The following is a 25,742-nucleotide window of genomic DNA, read 5'->3' on the forward strand; positions in this document are numbered from 1 at the left end:
TGGACATCGAAATGACCGCGAGCCAGGGACTGTATTTTGGAGTTTGTTTTTCTTTTCTTTGATGAGACACTGTACGGTTTTACTTTCAAAACATATATTTTATGAGGTAAACAAAACCTTGATCAGATATTTCTCGACAATAAAGTCATGTTTAATCTACTTTATGTTATATATTTCTCAGATCTATGTACTTTTAAACTTGATCGGGTCTACGTCAGTCACATTCAAAGAGGTTATATTATGGTTCCTGCTAATTGATATTTGATGTTTCTGAAACAGGTTGATCAATCTTGTAAAATATTTGCCATCTTGATATGATAGTCCACTTAAACTCATTTAATAATAGCAAAAATGTTTAGTTTGCAAATAAATAATATATGCGTTAAAGCGTGATCCTAAACTAGCCGCCAAAGGGTTTTTGCGAGAAAAATATGAGACAAATCGTTATGTAGTGAAATTTTGAAAAGGACCAGTACATAATTATATTGCAATCATGCGGGATGTGGGAAAATGGAAGATAGTAACTGAAGTTATTGGGAATAAAGTTGGGTGTAGGATTACTTATTACTGACATTTTTAAACAAAGTTAAGCAGGTTGATTTGTAATGCCTATTTTACGTTTCTATTAATAATTTGGTTGATATACAAATGTATACTAAAACTTTGCTCTAAAATGTAAACAATACTGATACCTTAAACTTAATTAATGTTAGCATGGAAACGAACCCCTATTCCCATATATCTAAATGAAAAATTCAATTGCAAAGACGCTGTTCTACTTAAGCAACACAGTTTCAGCTCTTTATCTGCATTCCATGAGAATAATAATTGCAAGGGTAATACTTTGTCCGAAGAAGTGCTGCTGTACCTATCTAAAACTTTGATATTTCTTTGAATATAGGGATATAAAATGAACATATTAATTACTTTAGAATTGAAATGTTTTGAAGCTACATTAACTTATCTAATTTGTTTTCTAAGAAATAACGATTAAAAGCAAGGCAAAGATCCTGTTGCGCTGATACCTTTAAACGTTAATATAGATAGGGTAACATGCAATACATTTAATATTCTGCCAATGAAATTAGTACCCTAACCTTCCTAATTATTACTGAAGCATTTGAAAACCCCATTGTCATACATAGTTGTTTAAGAATGAGAGAAAATGCGTAACTACAGAAATACGAGTCCCACGGCATATACAATGTACATTTTAAGCTGGTATTAGACATCTAACGCGCATGCTCATAAAATTATCAACAACACAAACTTCTAAGGAGCACCCTGAAACCAATATACCAATATAAACCTTGGTATTATTTGTTAATATAATATTTTATTTATTCAAATATTTAAGTTGCACAAGCAGGCGTCAAAAGATGATAAAATTAAACAGAAATATTTTAGCTAAGGAATGGAAAGCTAAAACTAATGTGCTGTAGTATGTTTTCGTTCCTTTTGGATCATGGAGTCCATTTAACGGTGCTAGGGGGCATGCGATATGTAGCACATTTCATTACCTCTCAGAAACATGCTCAGTCTAGCATATTATGTTTCCAAAAAGATCTTTTTTACAGATTTTATTATTTGAAAAGAGACAGTCCTTAAGATTAATGTGAAATGTGCCTGATGACTTAACATCTTATCTGTACTCGTTCCTAAGTAAGGAACTTTGCGGAACTGGAACCCGTTACCTAGGGCCTAAGTGTCAGACGCTATAATCCTACACCACTGTGCCGCCCTATCATGTTTTGTTATTGCTTGCTTTAACTTTATCATATTGCAAACAACTTTAATAATGAATATTTTTTGATGATGTTATGCTAGTTAACTTTGATATCTTTTGTTAGGATTTCTTAGTGGTCATTCCGACTACTACACACATGTTACAGGAAACTACCAGGAGAAGCTTATGATCGGATTCGACCTTATGGAAAATGACCGACCAGCAAACATATCGAAATACAATGGTACTTACTCAACACATTTATTTGGCTCGAAAGTAAAAGATATCATAAATGGACATGGCCTTGAAAAGGTAAGAAACAATAGTTTTTCGTACAAGATCTAAAATACTAGAACCAGTTTTTTATAAGTGACCCCCAGAAATCTTATAAACAACTCTGACATGATATGCAGCTTATAAGTAATTATGCTGAGCAAGGATATCTGTTAGAATATTCAAAGAGCTAAATTATTGAAATCCAAAGGTATTTTAAGAAAGCAATATTTCTCCTGCAGTAATAATGTTGACTTTTAATTTGTTGTTATTAATATACTCCCCGAAGGGCTTGCATATAGTTGCCGCTTTGTCCGTCCTTTCGTCCGTCCGTCCGTCCGTTTGCCTAACTTATGTCCGGAGTATAACTTGAAAAGTATTAATGGCACTTGATTGAAACTTCACATAATCATAGAGGTCATTGAGACAAAGTGCAGTGTTAAAGAATCATAACTCTATCTTACCTAGTTTTTGAATTATCTCCTTTTATCAAATAAGACTTGTCCAGAGCATTAATTGAAAAATGTTAATAGCATTTCATTGAAACTTCACAAAATGATAGAGGCTATTAACGGAAAGTGCAGTTTTAAGAACAATAATTCTACTTTACCTAGTTTTTTAATTATCTCCCTTTGCTATACAAAATAAGGCTTGTCCGGTGTATAACATGAAAAGTAATAAAGATATTTGATTGAAACTTCACAATCTAAGAAGTTGACGAGAAGTGCAGAACAAGGCTATTGGCGAAAAGTGCAGTGTCAATGAACTATAACTCTACCTAGTTTTTTTAATATGTTATTCCCCATATTAGGGCAAGGATATGCATCGGGGAGCATCATTCGGTTTTACCGATTCCTTGTTTTTTATTGTTCTCATTATTCTTCCAGTTCAAAAACAATTAATAATAGCTCATACATAGATTGTTAAATATTATTATGTTTCATAATTGTGCTGAATTTTCGTGCTTTTCAAATAAGTACAATCACGGCAGTATTTTGTATGTGCACAGCCTTTGGATATAAGAAGTTCAGTGTTTGTAACATATTCCATTTTTATCTGATGGATAGAAAAGCTGGTGACCTGAATAAAAATTACTCTTAAATTTATAGGTTCCGAAGCTGGAATATTTAATCGAAATTATCCTGGCCAAACAATCCTAAGCCATTCTCGTCCATCGACGATTGATTACGATATCGATTAACCAAAGAAATTGATCCGTTAAAGTCATGGTTCTTACACAATTTGATAAGATTGATCCGCTAAAAGTGATTTTTACCTACTCAGTAAGTGCACGAATTCAGAAATCAAGTAAACAATTCAGTATCATAATATACGAGTAATAAAGGTACATAATATTTAACATTATATCATTTGGCTTGAAATAGCACCTGTTTCCGTTGAACTTCTTCGACGAATGGACACGTCAGAGAAGTGTAAGTCCTAAAGATGATAAGACAAGACTGTTAGTTGAATTATATATTTGAACGAATATGATAATTAATACATTATCTGTTAATAATACTTTTTATTGATGTGCAATTTCGTCTTTGATGGATTTAAAAATTGGACAGCGCGACTAGGTTCATTGCAAATTCAAACAATAGAGTAAGTAAAATTAATTAATAAATACGCCGTAAATGTAGCTTCTGTCAAGAACATTCTTTTACTCTTAAATCGAAGGCTATGTTAAATCCAAGGTGTCTATAACGCAAACAAATAATAAAAAGAACACAATTGGACAACAGCTTCGAGCCATCAGTAGCAAAACATAACCGGTGAATATAAAAGAATAATGGTGCGAATAAAACATCAAACTGCTCTCAAACAATATTACTAAAATACAGGAAAGTGAAAATACAAGTTATCCCTGTTTCAAGATGAATCCACAACACATGTTATAGAAACAAAAGTCATGCGCAGTAAAAAGCAGAATTGCTCCTTTAACAATCTGAATAAAACATACCTAAAAAGCCGAATACGCATGTATACAATGCATTTACATAAGGGAAGATGACAAATAAAACATCATTTAATGCTAGATGAAACAGATAAAAAAATCATCGAAATGTATCGGTCTCAATGGACCATCATCAAAGTTTGTCGCCATCATGTCATATTTTTTAATTTTGATTATTTATTTGGGTAATTAATATGAAGCATGTTCCATAGCCTTCCGTACTAAATTTGGAATTGAAAGTCGTTGCTTTGAGAATTAACAAAATAGCATATAGAAAACAAAATATCCATCCGTAAATATTTCATATTTAGTTCAACTTCATATGTCAATTTCAAAATAATACAAAGCCTTTTTGTCCCATATTTTCATTTTCGAAGTTATTAAAATATCACAAACAATGTACAATGAAAATGTTTAATAGCATTCAATTTGGTGGGTTAATAGTTATAAAAGTATTCCAAATGCTGTCAGGTTAACTCATATTTGTTCGATATCTCTTAAGGGCCAAGAAACGTATTTTTCCATCCCCTCAAGTGAAATGTATTAAAGGTTGAAAAGTTATTGAGCATATGAATTAAATAACTTTTACTTGTGTCCTTTTACTAAAGTCAGAATAACAGAAACTGAAGTAAGCTTCAGTCGAAACCATTTAGGTATATACGCTGAACACATTCATGAATAACATGTTGGTCTATAGATAAGCAAGACTGCTATCGTCTACTTTCAAGACAACATACTGGTGCGTGTCGATAGAACTTCTGTGTAAAACTTGATGTCAACGTTTGAAATTATGTTATTTGATTGTATGCCTACATAATTTCTGACGAATACGGCTTGTAGTCTGCATCTAAATACGAAAAAGCAGAAAACAAATTATGTATAGCAATATGTTGAAAACAAATTTTGTATCGTGCGTGTATCTTGACTTATTTCTATATTAGTCACCTTTTGGTTTTTGAGACTATAGGATTGCGCTTTTCCATCCTTCTGTCCGTCCGTCCGTCCATCCGTCCGCAGTTTCATGTCCGTCCATAACTTTGTCATTCATCAAGTCATTTAACTTTTACTTGCCACAAATGTTCCCCATGATGAGACGACGTGTCAATCGCATGCTTAAAGGTCAAGGTCACACTTTGAGGTCAAAGTTTAACATGGCTTTTTTCCTATCCGGTTTGTAACCCAACAATCCATGAAGGGATTTTATGATATTTGGCACAAATGCACTCCATAATAAGACGATGTATCATGTACAACTTTCAGACCCCTTAAAGGTCTAGGCCATACTTGGCAGTCAAATGTTAACATGGCACAGTGTCTGTTTCGTGTCCAGTCAAGAGCTCTGTCATCCAACAAAGGATAACAATATAACTTGGCATACATGTTCTCCATAATCAGACAACGTGTCATATGTTACACTAAGACGCATAGCTCAAGGGTTCAAGTTGCGCTTGGAGATTAAAGGTCAATAGGATTTTCTTTTGTGAATAACTTGTCATGTGCAAAACCTAGACCCCTATCTAAAGGTGACATTTAGAGGTCAAAGATCAATAGAGTTTTATTTTCTTGTCCAGTCCATAACTCTGTCGTCTATTCAGGGATTTCAGTTTTACTTGGCAAAAATGTTTGCTACATTAAGACAAGGTGTCTTGCGCAAAACCCATATCCTTAGCTTAAATGTCAAGGTCATAGTTAGAGGTCCAGTGTCACACGTTTTTTTCCTTCTCTTTGGTCCGTAACTCTGTCAAAAAATAAAGGAATCTGATAGTACTTGAGATAAATGTTCCTCACAATGAGACGACGTGATATGTGCAATACCCAGGCCCCTTCTTAAAGGTCAAGGTCACACTTGTGGGTCAAACGTCAAAATTGATATTTCTTGCCGGGTCAAAAACATTGTATGTATGCTCATGTGTCATACGAACTCGATAAAAATGGTATTGTATTTTCTTCGGAAATACTTCAATATGATGTTTTCTTACATTTTCTCATAGTTTCCCAGATTTTCAAAATGATTTCAAAATTGAAATTTAATTACTTTTTTTATATTTATAGATGGTACGTGCAATCAACTGCTCTAGATTTGTATGTATGCGACTTTCAATCCAAACTTTGTGCTATAATATATTGGATATATAGTACGATATTGTTTATACATCATTAATAGATATCAGATCATTATATCATTACAGTATACAGCAGTAGAGAAAAGTTATTGCCTACAGGAGGAGACTTTTTATTGCAAAACTTCATTCACTTGTTGTTTATGACCCAGTGTAACAGAAGAAACCCCTCCCCCTCCCCTGAAAATATCCCCACATACAAAACTTGCTAAGTCAAAAAGAGCCATAATTTAATAAATTTTAAAATGTAAATTGACTTATTATTGAATTTGGGTACTACATATCAGATCATCAAAGTGAACCCGTGTTTGAAGTTTCAATCAAGTCCCATTAATGAATACTTAGAAACCAGCCTACACTCAAAACCAAATAAAAAATTACTTAGTCGAAAAAGTGGACTTTGTAAAAATACAAAACAGATTTATGGAACCTGTGCAGTGCCAGCCATATCATCACAATGAAACAATGTGTGGAGCTGCAATTCATTCCCACATGTTGTTACTGAGATACCAATTAGCGGGGGAACTTTCTGGCTGGGGGAGATATCCTTGGAAATTTCCCCTAGGAAGGAAAATTTTCAGGGGTAATATTTACTGTTACACCGGTTCTTCTGAATGTAGTTCAAACACTTTGTAAAATGAACAGATTCTCTGTCGCTATCCTTCTAACCATGGAATCTGTTCATTAAGTTTAAACACATAACTGCGCTCCCCAATCAGTGAATCTCATCTGTATATGAAAGGAGAAATTTAATGTGCATTAAGAAAAATGGCATCATGACGTTCTAAAACGTTTAATTAATGTTAGGAGTTCATGAAATGAGTATTGCATTGTCCTACAGTAGCTTGATCTAGAACAATGAATTCTGTTTTCGTAGATTTTACCAGAGCGAATCTAACTCGGCGTTTGCGCAGCTCGGGGATTCCATAAGAGTAAACGACAACATTCTAGCGAAGCTTCTGTTCCGATATCGCTATCATACACATTGGTTGACGCTAACGATAAAATAGAGCAATCGGTTTGGAATAACGTGCACAAACAAAACTAAAATCTGTCACATCCCAGAGGTCATATGACAAAACTACGGCTCTTTTCGGCAAAGTAACCATGGTTTGATGAATTAAAAAGGTCATCCAAAAGAAATTTACCATTTCTTTTCTGTCTTGCCAAATATCAAAATAAACGGCAAATTATGTCTCCCACCACACAGTTGTGTGGGAGACATATTATTTTATTATTATTATACCAGATTTATATAGCGCCCTTTTCATGATCAATTTCACGTTCAAAGGCGCTTTACATAGTTCAAATGCAGCCACACAGGGCGCATAATTCATCCTCTACTAGTACAGACACAGAGCGATCTGACCAGAGGGACAGAGTGAGACAAAGCCCCCACGACAGAGAGATCAGAAATCAGATACAGGCTTGTCCGGCTAACTTAGCCTAGCTCGTTGCGAATAGACAGCCTGGTTCTTTAACGTGCCCAGTGTATAGCACTGATACACGCAAGGATTGCCTGGGTTCCTGACCAGTACACCTCTAGTTGGGTGGGAAACACTGAAAAGCGTTTCTGAAAATTCCCGAGTAGCTGCCGGGGATCGAACCCCCGACCTCAGGATTGGAAGGCCAGTGTGCAAACCACTGAGCTATCCGTCCACCACATATCGATTAACTCCAGTCTGTGTGTGTGTCGTGTCTGTCACAAAGCTTGTCCGCACTCTAAGTCGAACATTTCTCATCCGATCTTCACCAAACTTGAAAACAATGTGTTTGACTAAGAGACCTCGGCCAAGTTTGATAACTGGCCAAATCCGCCCAGGCACTTTTGAATTATGGCCCTTGAATTACTGATTGGTTCCACTCGCCCAGACTATCTAATTGGATCCACTCGTCTAAACCATCTACAGAAACTAGACATTTTCCATAGGGGCAGTTGTGGGGGACATGCGCTTTTCTTAAACCTCTGGATTATATTTCAAACGGTAGTCTTCCATTGTAATTTCTTGTCGCTATTGGAGTTTGCCTCCTAAATTTGAAGTATTACGGGAAATGTTTCACGTGAATTCTATCAGGAGTGACTCAAACTCATTTTGTTTACATGCGAGTGCATGAGTGAACTGTAATTTCGTCATTTTTGAATGAACAATGAGCAACTTATTTAACAATAAATGGTAATTGATTCACTGTTAACCTATGAAAGATGTAGTCTCTCTCTAGTCATTCCAAGTCTCCAGTAGCTCTATCTATATCGACAAATAAAATCCGCGATAAATAAGTTGTAAACAAACAAATTTTCACTGTTTGCCTTGTTCTCGGTGCTTCAGAGGGATCTACTTTCTAGATTTTAGTCTCTTTATTTCAAACATGGATGAAATTTTAGGCACCAATCAGAACATGCCCATAAAACGATGATTTGTTAAATGAAATATCATTTCCAAAAGCATGGTTTAAAGATAACTTGTATTTTTAGTATCCTTATTGAAGTATTTTCAGTCCGCTATATCCAATTCCTTTAACATCATCAGACAGTTTTCAATAAAAATATTTCTTTTATCGCGCCCTGTTTGTGAAAGCAAGAAAATTTAAATTATTTTCTCGGAAACAATGTTTAGGGGGTTTGCGGGTGTCCGACCACAGCCGATGGTTCAGAATGCCTCATGAGGGCCCCGTGCCAAGTTTGAGGTAACCTCATGGGTTTAATCTCACCCAACTCTTTAACGTGTATTTTATAATATATATCCCTGTATGTATGCATACCGCTGACACGTTACTATATATTGTAATTTAAATTTTTGCGGTATTTGCGTTGTCAATTAATGACGTATTTTTTGTCAATTGCTGACGTATTTTTCCATAGTATGAGCAGTTGTATCGTTTTATAATTGATACACTGGTATAGGATTGGAAGATTTTACCAGGAAAACAATATCCTGACGCAAAAGCGCTTTCGACCCGAAGGTCTTCTTCAGTTGCTATAAAATCTAAGTCCTACGTTAGTAGAATCTTATGGATTTGTATTAATATTTGTATTCATTTTTCATTTAAAATTATTAATCAATATATTACGTGGATTCACGTTAGATCTTATTAAAGCCTGTTATTGTGTTAATGCTCTGTCAGGGTAGGTTCCTGAATATCCAGGTGAAACCTGGTGTAAGTGAGCTCCGCTATGTACGAGGTAGGTTCTCATTATTTTGTATAACGTGTAAAAATGAAATAGTAATGAAGGCTTTTTTGCATTGTTAGTAAGATCTAACAAACAATAGATTTACTATCTCCAAGGCATGCTTTAAAGAAAATGTTAGCCAAAATAATTTAGCTAGTACACAGTCTACATTAAAATATAGAACTGCGAGTATTCCTTGAGACTCTGGCATATTTATCTAACGGTACCCACATAAATTGATACCTAGGGATGTAACATTTTAGCCATGGTGAGATATTCCTTTCAAGATCATACGGTACAAATGCAGACTAATTGGTGTTATTAATCAGCACCCTTGTATTTGTTTAGGGGGTTTGCGGGTGTCCGACCACAGCCGATGGTTCAGAATGCCTCATGAGGGCCCCGTGCCAAGTTTGAGGTAACCTCATGGGTTTAATCTCACCCAACTCTTTAACGTGTATTTTATAATATATATCCCTGTATGTATGCATACCGCTTACTACTGGTAAAATCTTCCAATCCTATACCAGTGTATCAATTATAAAACGATACAACTGCTCATACTATGGAAAAATACGTCAGCAATTGACAAAAAATACGTCATTAATTGACAACGCAAGTACCGCAAAAATTTAAATTACAATATATAATAACGTGTCAGCGGTATGCATACATACAGGGATATATATTATAAAATACACGTTAAAGAGTTGGGTGAGATTAAACCCATGAGGTTACCTCAAACATGGCACGGGGCCCTCATGAGGCATTCTGAACCATCGGCTGTGGTCGGACACCCGCAAACCCCCTAAACATTTTGTATCAGGGACCAAGATTATCCCGAGGGCGGGCACCCCTTAACCTGTTACGCAGGGGTTGATGACCCTCAGAATGCTATTCCTTTTTAATCATACTAAACAAACTTCGACACACTGCCTTAAAAATACCATAAAATCAAAATCCGTCTTTGAACAGTTAATTCTGTAGCTCTTATATAAACAGTGGAATGTCGAGAAAATGATAACAGACATGAGAAAAGAGCAATACCTCCTTAAATAAAGGAATGACTAAATAAAAGATGGCCAATTGATTGATAAAATGATTGATTAACAGATCGATTGACTGATGATCGACTAATTAATTGAATAAATGAGCATTTTGTAAATGACAGAACACAACGGAATGAATAGAAACTATTCAAACGAAGAACGATACTAGTTGACAGACTAATAAACTGATTGATTGATTGATTGATTGAGTCGCTGATTCAAAGAATGAACGAAAATCAACAAATGGCACTATATGAATAAGTAAACGATTAAACAAAGCATTGGCATTTTTGTTGGTACTAACGGATTCAGTAACTGAATGAATAAATGATGATTGATCAAAAACTTGACTGACTGACTAATAGAATGATTGATTGAATGAATAATGATGTAATATTAAATGAACAATCATCAAGTGCATGTATAAGCATAAGTCAATGCAGAAGTGACTGAATGATAAAAGTGCTGACTGATTGATTGATTGATTGATTATTTGATTGATTGATTTCATCAGTAAATAAATATTCACAAGTTGCTATAAATAAAAAAGAAAACGAGTCAACAAAGTATTAAATTCATTCCTGTGGCAACGAACCCAAATACAATACAACTAAATCGTAAAGATAGAATCTGTTTAATAACTAAATAAATGACAATTGTCATAATTATGAAATGAATATGGAGGGAATAAAATAGACAATGTCAATAAATCTATCAAAATGCGATTTTATTCAAAGTATAATACAATGTCTAGACTGATAAAGTCTTCCTCTTACAGTCAAAGATTATGAATTTAAATAGTTAAATAAGACTTTATTTAAAGTATAATACAAAGTCAAAACGGATAAAAGCTTCTTCTTACATTCAAATTTAATATTAAATATTTGAATTAGAGCGCGAAGGAAAAATATTTAAGTACAAAAACAATATTCGATATGCGTAGTAAAAATCGAAAATGAGCATTAATTCATCAATTAATTACGGCCACCTTTGAATCTCTTTGACAAGGGTGCTGATTAATAACACCAATTAGTCTGCATTTGTACCGTATGATCTTGAAAGGAATATCTCACCTTGGCTAAAATGTTACATCCCCAGGTATCAATCTATGCGGGTACCGTTAGATAAATATGCCAGAGTCTCAAGGAATACTCGCAGTTCTATATTTTAACGTAGACTGTGTACTAGCTAAATTATTTTGGCTAACATTATTCTTTAAAGCATACCTTGGAGATAGTAAATCTATTGTTTGTTAGATCTTACTAACAATGCAAAAAAAGCCTTCATTACTATTTCATTTTTACACGCTATACAAAATAACGAGAACCTACCTCGTACATAGCGGAGCTCACTTACACCAGGTTTCACCTGGATATTCAGGAACCTACCCTGACAGAGCATTAACATAATAACAGGCTTTAATAAAATCTAACGTGAATCCACGTAATATATTGATTAATAATTTTAAATGAAAAATGAATACAAATATTAATACAAATCCATAAGATTCTACTAACGTAGGATTTAGATTTTATAGCAACTGAAGAAGACCTTCGGGTCGAAAGCGCTTTTGCGCCAGGATATTGTTTTCCTGGTAAAATCTTCAAATCCTATACCAGTGTATCAATTATAAAACGATACAACTGCTCATACTATGGAAAAATACGTCAGCAATTGACAAAAAATACGTCATTAATTGACAACGCAAATACCACAAAAATTTAAATTACAATATATAATAACGTGTCAGCGGTATGAATACATACAGGGATATATATTATAAAATACACGTTAAAGAGTTTGGTGAGATTAAACCCATGAGGTTACCTCAAACTTGGCACGGGGCCCTCATGAGGCATTCTGAACCATCGGCTGTGGTCGGACACCCGCAAACCCCCTAAACGTACAACACGAATGACGTAAGAAAGCCATGGTCAATTGCAAATATATACGAGGCGCACAGGAGAAACAGTACCATTCACAATCTTTCGATATAAGATTCATGAATCTTTTCGCATACTGTGAAATCATTTAAATTCGTCGGCATGAAATTTCGTGGTTTTGGCTAATACGGCTGTTTCGTGGGGAGGTAAATCCGTGGATTTCAAATTTTTTATTTTTTCTTTTTCTTTGCTTAATTTCCACAGAACTAGATTTAGTATATCACTTCGTTCTTACATGTGAAACCTACACGTGTCAAACAGCGCTACCATGGTTACCAAATTTGCAAGATATGCCGCAGGAGATTAGCGAGTGATCATGTGCCAATTAACGACCGCGTTATCTTATACAACCCCTAATTTGCAAAACTTAATGAAACTAAGAAAGTTGGTGCCAATTAAAAAGTGTCAACACTGTAGCACCTTGGATATAGTCTGGTAAGAGTGAGATTAGGTGTACCATAAACCGGTTCAAACTCCCCAGTGGTAGTTTTGCCACTGACCGTTCCAAGGCGGTGTCCCACTGTGTTCCTGTATTTGTTTGTTTTGTCCTTGTGTGTTTGTTTTGTGTGTGTGTGTGTGGTGTGCGAGTGTTGTTCGTGTGTGTCTTTGGGGAGGCTGCGTTTTTGGAACATGGCTTTCCCTGTTGGATATTCTTCCTTGTCTTTTGCACATTAAGCATTCATAATCGAAACAAATATCCGACTGTTTTTTTTTTGGCAAAAAGAACGCGCATCTGCATTAGAAGCTGTTTAACTTGTGCATGTGTTATTTCCTGCCGAGAAACGTGTAAAATGAATTGGGTAATAATGCATCGGACACAATTCTAGCAGTTAATTTATAATATTTAATACAGTTCCAAAGAACTAGTAGTTTACTACACAAAATCCAGGAAAATTAAACCCCCACGAATAATAAAGACTTCACAGTACATTGGGTAATAATACATCGGACACAAATCTAGCAATTAATTTATAAGATTTTTAATACAGTCCCAAAAAACTAGTAGTTTACTACAAAAAATCCTGGAAAACTAAACCCCCACGAATAATAAAGACTTCACAGTACATGTCACGCTATTAAAATGTGATAAAAAGTATGGTGGTATAGCTATGCTTTACATTTTACTTTTTGAAATATACATTTGAACAATATTTGGATATCATTTTATCAATTACTAGAATCCATATGTTTTATTTCATTTTTTTTTAAATTCTGCTGTTTATATGAAGGCATGACCCTTCAAGAGCCCGACTGACTTGATCCGAAGGTTGCTGATTCAAATTTCTTTGAAAGCGAAATCTGACCGCGAACTCATTCTCTCTATTTGAAATAAATAACTGGTAACAAGTCCAGAAAGCAGTCATAGAGCGTAGAATATTTATTTATTTATATATAGAAACACTGATCTATCATTTTGTCAACTTTTATTGTCCATCAGACCAGACCTGTGTCCAATATATCTACATTAATATAATGCAACAAATTTTGAAATATATAACAGGGTAACTTTTTATAAAAGGAGCTTGATCTGCGATGATAAAAGATTAATTGCCAACTGGACAATGCTTAATATACTCCTTGTACAGCTCGTACTCTTGCAAGAACCGATAAATACGCCATGTACTCATTGCTTTCAAAGACATACATGTACAAATTGCGAATCAAATCGGATACGATTAACAAATATCTCTATTGAAAATTATTTCTTCGGAAGAAAGACTATGGCCCATTCTACATTTTATGCTCAGTGATGATTTGCGGAACTACATAATTTGTAACTTTACATTTGAAATGAAAAAAATGTTTTTAAATTCAGTTTTTTGTATGTTGTCCGAATACTCGTCTAGGGCAGGTACCTAAAAACTGGACATTTCAATAGGACGTTTCCTGAAACTGATATTTCATTATAAGATCCTAAATGTATATTAAAATACAGAAATATTAACAAGTTTATTTAGGAAAACACTACTTCTATTTCCAGTAGATCAGCATCTTGTAAACGGTCACGAGGGCCTTTTTCAGTATTGAAAAATGTCCAGCCAGGGCTAATATTTCGAGTAATAATCGTTTTTATACTGTCATATTCTTATGTTAAAAAGTAAATTATAAATGCATTTTCCTTTCCATTCAGATTAATTTGATTGGAAAGGAAACATCCAGATGGACTTCGAAGTTAAGTTTCCGCTTTTATTTAAAACGGGTGATGTCAAGAATCCCTAAAAATACTTCAAATCCCGATTTGGCGAGGGGTAATATTTAGGTTACATCAACTGAAATGAAGAAAACTTTTGAAGTTAAAGAAAATGCCGACGTGTTATCAAAATAACGAGGCGTTCGCATGCACACATTTTTGGAGATTTCTTTTCGTTTACTCCTTGGGGTTTTCTGTTTATTTATTTATTTATTTTTTCATTTTTGACGTTGAGATGGCCTGTACATAAAGTCCAAAGTATTAACTCGATATGATAATGTAAATTCCCAAACTAACACAGTCTTGTCAAATATGAACTCGGGCATCTTAATATGGAGTTGACCCCTAGTTTATTGCGCTATGGGCGCTGCCATATTGGAAAGCTGACGTAACGTCATTTAGCATTACGGTCTATGGGGAAAAAAGCAAAAAGTAAGATTATTTTTTTGAAGACTGACTTCATTGAGAAAACTTTTTAAAAAGGTCTAGATATATTGATGTATGGTATATAAAAATGCTTTCTAGGACGACTTTACCGACACGGATAACTCAGAAACGAGGTAAACGTAATGGATGGGACAGTCTTTAAAACAAAGGATACTTTTATCACAGATACTTTATTGCATAAAGAAGTTCTTAAATAAATCTTGTGAATTTTATCCTAATGGGCGATATCGGTCAGTTAATTCCCCTGATAAAACAGGTGCGCGTATAGGTGGCGCTACATGCGAATAGGTCCTAGAAAAGTGTGTATACATTATTTACATCGTTATACAGTCGCTGACACTTCAAAATATTAGTAGATTTGGAAAGTATCCGACAAAGTCATCAATGTTAGTTGTTTATCACTTGAGCAAAATTTTGATTGAAGATCTTTATTCATATCTATGGATATTCTATGCTGTAGACTGTTTTAAAGTACATTTTCTGTGTGCCAGTTAATTCATGGACTGTATGATTGTCATATTTGTTAATAGTGGCAATAAGTGCTTTATTTAGCTTTAAAGTATTTTTTTTTCAATATTAAATGCCCTCCTTGGAAAATCCATTTATCATTTTGCAAGTATTCAGACTATATTCTTTAAATAAGGATCAGTATAGACAGTATATAGTTACAATTTAATCGGGAAGATCTGCATACTCAGCTTAATGCAATGAGGTCTTGAATAATATAGAAATTATAATAATAATTACTGTAAAACGTTAAAATATACGCCCTTGTGATAAGATGTCCCTTCAATTTTCCATTAACCCAGTTAATTATCACAGTTGTTTTCTCATATATTTTATGAAAATATCATCCATGAGGCATAAATGATCTCTATTGACAAATCAACTTATCTCGTGTTAATTTAAATTTTATGGTGCTGCTTCTTTAATTTTCAGTCAATTCAAATTCACAGCAACTTGCCCACATAAAGTGAAAAACAAATTTCCAATAAAATGGTCATTGGTTCAATCTCAAATTTTTGTCTGGCCTAAAGCATCGCCTTTTGAGATAACACCCTAACAATCAGTTGAAATGTTTTTAATCAACAAAAAACCCTGACACGTTTGTTTCTTAGGCCACACCAAACTGATTACCTGTTCGTCGCATTTCCCGCATCAATTTGACGGGAAATGAAAAAAAAATAATTTGTTTTTGACCGCCCGCACCATGCGTATTTTTTGCGCTGGGTCGAAATCAGTAGGAACGAAAAAAAGTGGAAATTCCGAAGTTTAAACGCACCTTGCTTGTAATTTATCGGAGCATCGGAAGAACATGTTCTCTAATACAGTCACCGATTCGACTACGTAGTCTCCCTACCGCACAGAAGGGATACCTACCCCGGTAATATCAGTTTATTCGATTAAAATTTAGTAATATTCTATCACTAAAACAATCGGGCATAACAAAATGGCAGCCCCCTATGTCTTTTTTGTCTCATGCCGAGATGACGAACGGCAGGTATTTTCAGCAACAGCTGTTGAGATTTCCCCGAGCTGCAGTTTTACAGAGTTGTTAGGGCTGCTGCGCTATACAATAAGATGAATCTTTCCGCAGATACAGTCGTGTAAAACCCGCCGGGGTTATGTGTGTTTCTCAAACGCAGGTTTTTGTTTTTGTTGATTGTTCTACAATTCTTTATTTGGTTTGAGTGATATTAAAGATGGTACATGACAATACATCAGGAATTCTAGACATTTGCTTATATGTCACTCAAAAGTGTCAACATTTGTTTTTGTTTACTTTGTATAGTCAAACTCTCAAAGTGCTGGATTTTCATTTGATTTCTGACAGTAAAACCCAGACCGAATAGTACCACCTCTGATTAACAGGTTCAATTGAGTGCTGTGTGATCTGCATTTGTAATAGATACATGTTGTCCAGCACTTCAAGGGTTAAAAGGTCTAATGTCACGAGCAGAGAAAATTGTTAAGTGATATGGGATAAATAAGACATTTCAGAATAATAAAAGCGCTGATATATTTCTTACTTTTTTAAACGTTCAATACTCCAAAGACAATGCTGTCTGAATGTTACTTCACACACATTTGTTTTTCCGGCTTATGAATAGAAATACACTTAATTTGGTGTTAAACATGACACAAGCGATTTTTTTTTATTTCATCGCTTTTCGCTCGCTTCAATAAATGATGATTTGAAAAAAAAATATTTTAATTTTTTTTTTCGCTCGCTCGCCCCAAATATTTTTGAAAAAAATCCGAAGAACAAGACATCAATTTGGTGTGGCCTTAACTATAGAAAACAAGGTAGAAATATCACAAGAATGTCAAAATATGAATCTTTTGAAGATTTTTAATATACAGACCACAGATTTGTAGAGCTTTGGAAATAATAAAAAGAAAACAAATGTGAGACCTATTAGACATTATGTCAAATCAGTGTTAAAAGTATTAAGAAAACTTATTATACACATTATATTAACACCAGACTGTCCAATATGTAACACTCACGTGGGAGCAGGAAATGTTAAGTCTGCTTCAAGGACATATTCTTTAACCCCCTAGAGTTAACAGGACACATGTCATGCACATTTTTATGATAACAATCAGTATGCAGTGAATAGGAAATTTTATGCAATCTTAATATCCAGAGTAACCATTGTCTATGTGGAACAAGGCATCCATACAGGGGTAAATTTAGCAATATGTTTAGCTAGCTAAATTAGCTAACCCAGCTTTGCTAAAAAAATAAATAACTCGCTTAAAAATAAATGCTACGACATTATTTCAGTTATATATTACTGGCCAGCATTTTGAAGTGAGGCTATAAATTTCCTATTAAAAACAGAAGAAACAGCTATCTAAATAGATGATATTGATAAATTACATGATTCTATCTTTTTAAATAATCTAAACCTAATCTTTTTTTAACACTATGATAAAAGCCGAGAGTACACCGCATGATAGGACATATTCGCCCGTAGCGACACCTGTTAAATGATTTGGGAAGATAACCCGCCGAATGCTGCTATTAAAAATCATACCGTGTTTAAGTGTGGATATGTGGCAACGTCTTGTGACAGCAGGTTGAGTTGTGGAAAGTTCTACGTACATCTTATAAACTCCTACGCGGGGGCCTCCGTCAGTGTGTAGTTAAGGTCGCTGTCTTCAAATCATTTGCCACTAATGTGGGCTCGGGCCGCACATGGAGCGTAGAATTCTTCATGTGAGGAAGCCATTCAAATGGCTTAGGGAAGGTCATTGGTTCCACTCTGGTGAAGTTATGCCAGGAGGGGCACCTGAAATCTTCTTTTGAAAGCTGGAAAGTCGCCATATGATCTGTAACTGTTTCAGTGTAACCGTAACAGCCCCTCTCCTCTACCCTGAAAAAAAAACAAACAAAGAAAATATCATCCTACGTTTAAGTGTGACATAATAACTCAATTCATGTCTTACTTAATCCGAGGTAGAATTTGCTAACTCCTGGGTAGGAAATAATAAATCCGAAATAAGACTTGCTTACGCCTACATATTACATAATAAGTCTTACGTAAGGCCAATCTTATTCCACGTACGACTTTTAATTTTCATAACGTATCAATGATTAACAAATGAGAACCTATTTCAGTAGAATTCCTATTCTACGGCTCGGCAGATTTCAACTGGCGATGCGTTTTGTACATTTTTTACGCCATTATAAGATTGATTGGTATTAATGGACAGCAAAATATGTGATGATATTCAATTTCAAGGCCAAGTATATATGTTATTATGCACCTGTCAATATTTTTCCCGCCCCGTTGGGGGGTCGGGCATACACGGGACTTTAGACAGAAGACCATTTCCGACAGGCGGGAATTTGACAAACAATATTGTCTACGGGTCCCGGGAATTAGACTTTGGCCGCCGTTTGCATCCCGGGACTCGGGAATATCGACACCGTATTATCAAAATGGGAGTAACCTCGTCTGAAGACCGAAAGACGACGGCGAAATGGCAGTGGCTAGAGAACCGGAATCGAATCCCTAAACAGCAAACTTATTCGTCCATCCCGGTTCTCTAACCAAAACAGCGTGCATAGGCTAGGGAGCCGGAATTTTATTTCTATGAATAATGCTGCCAAAATCCACTTTGTTTCTTGGTAAATGTCATGCATATTGTTATCTTAATTAATTTTACCGTGCCCTTGCATCTATCTGCGTTTACTGTCTGCCATATTGGAAAGATAAAAACAGTACGAATAAATGCGTGAAAACTCACTTTCCCGTTCTTAAATGTTATTTGCTTTCAACATGTACTATGTTAAAATCATTTCAATATAAAATAATATTGATTTGTATTTGTGTCATTACATGTTTATAGATGTTCATGCAGATTCTTTGATCCGTTTTTAACACATCGGCATTTCACGTTCAAAGATATGTGATCAATATACTAATTAACAGAAATTATTTAATTTGTTTTAAATGTTTCTTTTATTGTTTTAATTTTATATTTCAAGTTTATTTCGGCTTGTTCCAATGCGTACGATTTCCGCATTCATTCGTACTAGTTTATTTTATCATTCCAATATGGCGAACAGTATGCGGCGAGTACACTTTTGGAGACATGGTAAACACAAATAAATGAAAGGGCATTGCTTACTGAAAATTTAAATGTTAAATTCATTAAGATAATACATGCATAATACTTACCAAAAGAAACAAAGTGAATTTCGGCAGTTTTATGCATAGAAGTAAAATTCCGGTTCCCTAGTCTATGCACGGTACTTTGGCTAAAGAACCGGTTCCGGACGAATAGGTTCGCTGTCTAGGGAACCGATTCCGGTTCTCTAGCCACTGCCAACTATTCGGGTTGTATTTTTAAAATGCAGACGATGGAGGATTTTTCGAAACTTTCTTCGGAAAAAACCGTAAGATGGGACGAAGCCATTGCCCCAGAATTAGGAAAAATATTCAAAGGTATACCAGTGCAGTGATTGTATTCTCCATTTCTTTTCACATATATCCAGACTGTACTAATAATGCATAGTCTAGCGGTGTTCAGGTTTGTCATCTGTTTTCGCGATTAAAACCCCTTTTTAGCTCGACTATTCGAAGAATAGTCTAGCTGTTCTACTCACCCTGGCGTCGGCGTCGGCGTCGGCGTCACACCTTGGTTAAGTTTTTGCATGCAAGTACATACAGCTATCATTTAAAGGCATATACTTTGAAACTTATTTTTTTCTTTTTCTAGGTCAATTACCACAAACTCACTGGGTCAAGTCCCATAACTATGGCATGTATTTTTGAGCAAATTATGCCCCTTTTGGACTTAGAAAATTCTGATTAAAGTTTTACATGCAAGTTACTATCTCCAAAACTAATGCAGATATTGAATTGAAACTTCACATGTTTCTTCGGGGTTATAAAACTAGTTCAAGGCCGTCGCGGACGGGCCATGGCCGGACCACTTTTTTGTCCAAGCATGATATCGGCTGTAATCGTCCGGACCAGATTTTTGCATTAACTTTCATCTTTTGCTTTTTTAAAAGTGTCAAAATATTGCCTTGTTAATGTAACTATCCACCAAGAGTGGTATCGGTCATGAATGTCCGAAGGTGTGAAAACAACTTTGACACTTTCCGTGTCAAATTTATTAACCCTGCTTGACTGGATTCATCATAACTAAACAATTTTCTGATGGATCTTTCATCCAGTATGATATAAAGGACGATTTCTTTTATAATCTATAATAATTGTTTAACTAAAAAACATGCCATATGTTTAAAAAATGAAAATCAATTGTGTTTAAAACAAAACTTACCGAAAGCTAATTTCTTCTAATTATTACTTTCAGATATGATTATTTATTTTAAATAATGACGACATACATATCAACCATAATAAATACATCATCATTTATAGCAGTCTGCTTAAATTGGCCAAATGTTGGAAAGTTATCCTTGAAAAAATAACATGAAATTGACTGAAAATCTTAACAGAAACTGCTTTCGAGATGCACGAAAAACGTACTTACTGGCATCCCAAAGGTAAAAATTTTCTCGGAGTAAGAACCCCGAACCCCCTTTCAAAATAATGATAGGGTTGGGTTGGGGATCCACCTCTCGTGCTCCCTCACCCTCTCCTTCCTTCGGCACTCGCGAGACGCCATTTGGTAATATTTCAAAATATAATTATTTATCTTAAAAAGTTGCTTTTAATCAAACGAAATGCCGACATACATCTCAACTATAAAACAATACATCAACATTTAAAGCAGTCTGCTTAAATTGGCCAAATGTTGTAAAGTTATCCTTGAAAAATAACATGAAATTGACTGAAAATCTTAATAGAAACTGCTTTCGAGATGCACGAAAAACGCACATACTGGCATCCCAAATGTAAAAAAAATTCTCGGGGGGGGGGGGGGGGGGGGAGAAACCCCGAGCCCCCTTAAAATAATGATAGGGTTGGGGTGGGGATCCACCTCTCGTGCTCCCCCACCCTCTCCTTCCTTCGGCACTCGCGGGACGCCATTTGGTAATATTTCAATATATGATTATTTATCTTAAAAATTGCTTTTAATCAAATCAAATGACATACATCTCAACTAGAAAACAATACATCAACATTTATAGCGATTTGCTAAAATTGGCCAATGTTGGAAAGTATTTTCTGTTAAAATTTTCGATCACTTTTATGATATTTTTCAAGGATAACGTTCCAACATTGGCCATTGTTTTGTCAATTCTTTCGCTTACAGCTGTACATTTATCAATTACACACGTTTCGAATGAAGAGCGTGCATATGTCTTATTTGCGCAACCTTTATTGACTATGATGGCGGCTTTTGATTGGTTGAAAAGTGTGAAACCTGTAAGGTTCAAGAAGACATCAGCTAATCGGTTAAAAATGTGTTTCCTTGGATCATTAGTCATTAACATATATTTAAAACCTTTCAGTGTAATGTTGTTTTTTTTTTCTCTTTTTTTTATGTGCAATTTGTATTTTAAAGCTGCCTGGGTATATGAATAAAATTGATTCTGAATTTCGCAATTTTGTTTGTGCCATTGGTAGTTTTGAAACATGATATTGCCTGTTGAAATAAAGTCGAATATGCAAGAAAAACGCGCTTATTTGCATCCCAAATCTTGATTTTTTCTTGAGGGAGAACCCCGGAACCTCCGTTAAGAGAAGAGAGAGGATAGGGAAGATGAAATCACTCTCTCCTGTCTTCAGCACTAACGGGACGCCGAAGGCCGGACCACTTTTACGAAGCCGGCGACGGCCCTGCTCTTACACGGAAAAGGTGCTTACAAGTGTTGCCGTAACACTATGGAGGTTACTAGGCCAACCTGGCTCAGAATGTATGTCTGAAATCTCAGCCAAGCTCAAAACTGTTTGGTCAATGTCTGCACATGTTGTTGCGAGTGTGCGAGTAGTGTGTCCTTAATTTTTAGTGTTTACACATATATGGTTCAATCTTAATTAAACTTGGTCAGAATGTTTTTCTGAATGGTCTTACCATCCTGTAGAAACTTGGTCATGTGGGGCAGAAACTAGGTTACTATGTGTACATATTATTTTGTAGCTCGATTTTTCTAGGAAAGTTATAGCTTATACAATCAAAGATATTCAGTTGAACCTAGGTGTTTGTATTCAGTTTGACTAACGCTACCATAAATTATAAGCATTATTTTCAGAATTATGCCCTTATGTACTTGAAAATACCTATTTCATAAGGTTTAAGTTTTTTCTAAGTTTAATCATTTGAATATGATCCTTTTTATTATACTGAAATTCTAAATATATATTCATTGGGACTATACCTACCTTTCTTAAAATGCCCATTACTCTGGAATCACTATTTTCCAAATAATTATTGTGTACCTTTTTACTGAATTTTTCTTTGTTTTCTCATAGCACCTTAATGAATTGAATAAGCTCTTAATATAGATATTTAAATCTACCATTTTACGTGGTTGGTGGTCATTAAGTTCAAGGCCTCTACCCCTGGGGAATTTCATGTGCCAACCAGGCTCTATGGTGGGGATTTAGACAAAAAAGGTTGTCTCTAGGGTGGGGATTTAGACAAAAAGGTTGTCTCTAGGGTGGGGATTTAGACAACACAATTTTTGAAATGTCAAATTCCCCTGGGTCAGCCCGCCCCCCCCCCCCCGGGCGGGCAAAATATTGACAGGTGCATAAGTCCCGTCCTGGTTAAAAACTATAGGACTATAGAATTGCGCCTCCGTCTGTCCAACGGTTATTTGCAAAACCCGGACCACTAGCTCAAAGGTCTTGGTCACACCTGGAGGTCAATGAACATCAAGGCTGTGCGGTCTGTAGCACAACAATTAATGTAGGAATTTTGATATTTCTTGGCACAAATGTACACCAAAGTAAGACAATGTGTCATGAACAATTTTCAGACCCCTAGCTTAAAGGTCAAGATAGCACTTGGCAGTCAGATGATAACATAGCATGAACCAGATCTCTCACGTGTCCGGTCCAGACCTCTGTCATACATTGAGAGATTAAACATTGGTTAGAATTAATTTTCCCCATAATTAGACGACGTTTCACGCGCAACACTCAAAACCCTAGCTCAAAGGCCAAGGTCAATGTCAATATTTTTCCTGTCCGGAACATAACTTGTCATGCAATACAGGCTCAAATATAAGTTGGCACAAAAATCCCCCTGGCTGTTTTCCTGTCTGGCATGTAACTCAACAATCCATAAATGGAATTATAATATAAGTGTAGTGGAAATGCATGCTACCGTCCACGCCTTCTAGTCCCGGGTTGAGCATAAGTCAACATTTACACAAGCTACAAGTACAAAAAAAACAACATTAAAAAAAACAAAGAACAAAACACACACAGACACACACACACACACACACACACACACGCACACACACACCATGCCCACCCGCTTAGCTCAGTACGGAGAGCGTGGATCTACGCATCTCTTGGACGTGAGTTCGATCCCGGGAGGGGCGTATGTTCTCCGTGACGATTTAATGAAAGACATTGTGTCTAAAATCATTCGCTCTCCACGTCTTATTCATATGGGGATTGTTGGCAGATACCTGCGAAGAACAGGTTTGTACTGGTACAGAATACAGAATCCAGGAACACTTGTTAGGTTAACTGTCCGCCGTTACATAACTGAAATACTGTTGAAAAACGGCATTAAACCCAAAACAAACAAACAATAAAAACAAAAGCAAAAGCAATTAAGAGACATCCGCAGATGATTTCATACGGCGGTGCACATGGAACCTTCAATGATGCACCGGCATGTAATTCCATGAAAAGCGATCCCCAGTTAAAATAATGGGTACGCCCTAAACGAAGAAACAATGGACCGAACTAAACAAACTGGAATTTAGAAAGGGGATCTGAGGTTATGGAGTCTGTATATCATAGGAACTGCCTAAAGACAAAGTTAAAAAGTAGGCACCATATCCAAGGGTGATTATACAATACCCAAAGCTATGAAAGCGGGAGTATTGGAAGCACCCAGTCCGAAATATTGAAGCTGAGAAACTAAACAGTACCAATAACACGACATAAAAAGTCGTGCTGAACGGTCTGAGAAGATCAAAATGTAACAGCCTTGACTGTACGGGGAGACTTTTTACGGCCGCCACACGGCACAAACAACGCTACCGTGATAATTAAATACACAGGTCGCTTAACACGTTAACGCCCGGGTTGAGCAGAACTCACAATTTATATATGCTACAAGTACAAAAAAATAAATTTAGACACCCGCAGATGTGTACACGGAACCTTCAATGATACACTGGCGTGTAATTCCATGAAAAGCGGCGTATGGTCCCCAGTTAAAATAATGGGTTTGCCCTAAACGAGGAAACAGAGTTTTGATTGTGATTTCGAACACAGATGGTCTTACTCTGCTTAGCCTTAAATTCATTTAGCATTTACAAACACCTGTCCAGTAACATTTGGTTGTGACCCGCATTCCCACTCCGCTGTCGTTCGTATATTTTTACGGCTGTTTGTGTCAATAACCAAGATAATTCCTATTGAACAATAAAACTTAATGTACATCTATATTAACTCTCCTGCTCACTAATTAGATAACTAAAGATGTACTTTGGAAGCATATGAAACATCTTCCTCATATTAACTAGCAACAGCTTCAGGGGAACTCTATTTTACAAGAAAATCAGTGGACAGTTCTTCTTCCGGGTAAGCGGTGATACATTAACAGTTGCTTTGATAGTTAATTCTACCAAAGTGATTGATTTGCTCTGTTTTTTTTACGTTGCGAAACTGTTACTATGCTACATTTCGCTCGTAAGACTACTGCCTGCTACAAAGTATTGCGCTGTTCTAGGTAACAATACCCAGCAAAGAAAGGTCGAGCTTATGCCTTGAAAATTATAGTTTGCGAGTACAATTCTGAACTAGATACATTTTAACTTTGGTTACAATTTGACAGACACCAACAGGTTTAACACCAGGCCTGCTTCATCTCTAATTCAATTTGAATCTAGGGACTAGGGCTAGATTTACTGAAAACGTTTTTTAACTCATTCATGCCTATACTCTAAACTTAACCTCCAGTCAGAACTATTCTCTGCAACTTAAGTCTAAAGATGATTAGAAATGTAATAACAGATTCATGCAGAGAGTGTGTGAAATAAAACTGCATTTTTTAAACCAGAACTGCTAGGTCATTGTGCTAGATTAAACTAACCAAATCTGGACTACCTACAGCTCATATATTAATCCATAGCTCTGTTAGCGCCTTGTATCTGCAACATGAAAGTATGACGGGGTTTATCATACCAGTGGCGTAAAATTCTTTCACTCAACCCGGCAATTAGGAAAATTGCATTTTTAGTCCA

The 25,742-nt window shown here is 35.6% G+C and overlaps 1 protein-coding gene across 1 annotated transcript in view; it reads left to right on the forward strand.

Annotated features, from left to right (window-relative positions):
* The first annotated feature begins 1,838 nt into the window (after positions 1-1,838).
* LOC128556343 (arylsulfatase B-like) overlaps positions 1,839-25,742 on the forward strand; it is a 28,011-nt gene continuing 4,107 nt past the window's right edge. The window contains exon 1 of the mRNA XM_053541082.1: positions 1,839-2,038. Coding sequence (XP_053397057.1) covers positions 1,913-2,038 — 126 coding nt within the window. The 5' untranslated portion in view covers positions 1,839-1,912. The remainder of the gene's footprint in view (positions 2,039-25,742) is intronic.

The sequence above is a fragment of the Mercenaria mercenaria genome, chromosome 4, assembly GCF_021730395.1.
Source record: "Mercenaria mercenaria strain notata chromosome 4, MADL_Memer_1, whole genome shotgun sequence".
Taxonomy (NCBI): domain Eukaryota; kingdom Metazoa; phylum Mollusca; class Bivalvia; order Venerida; family Veneridae; genus Mercenaria; species Mercenaria mercenaria.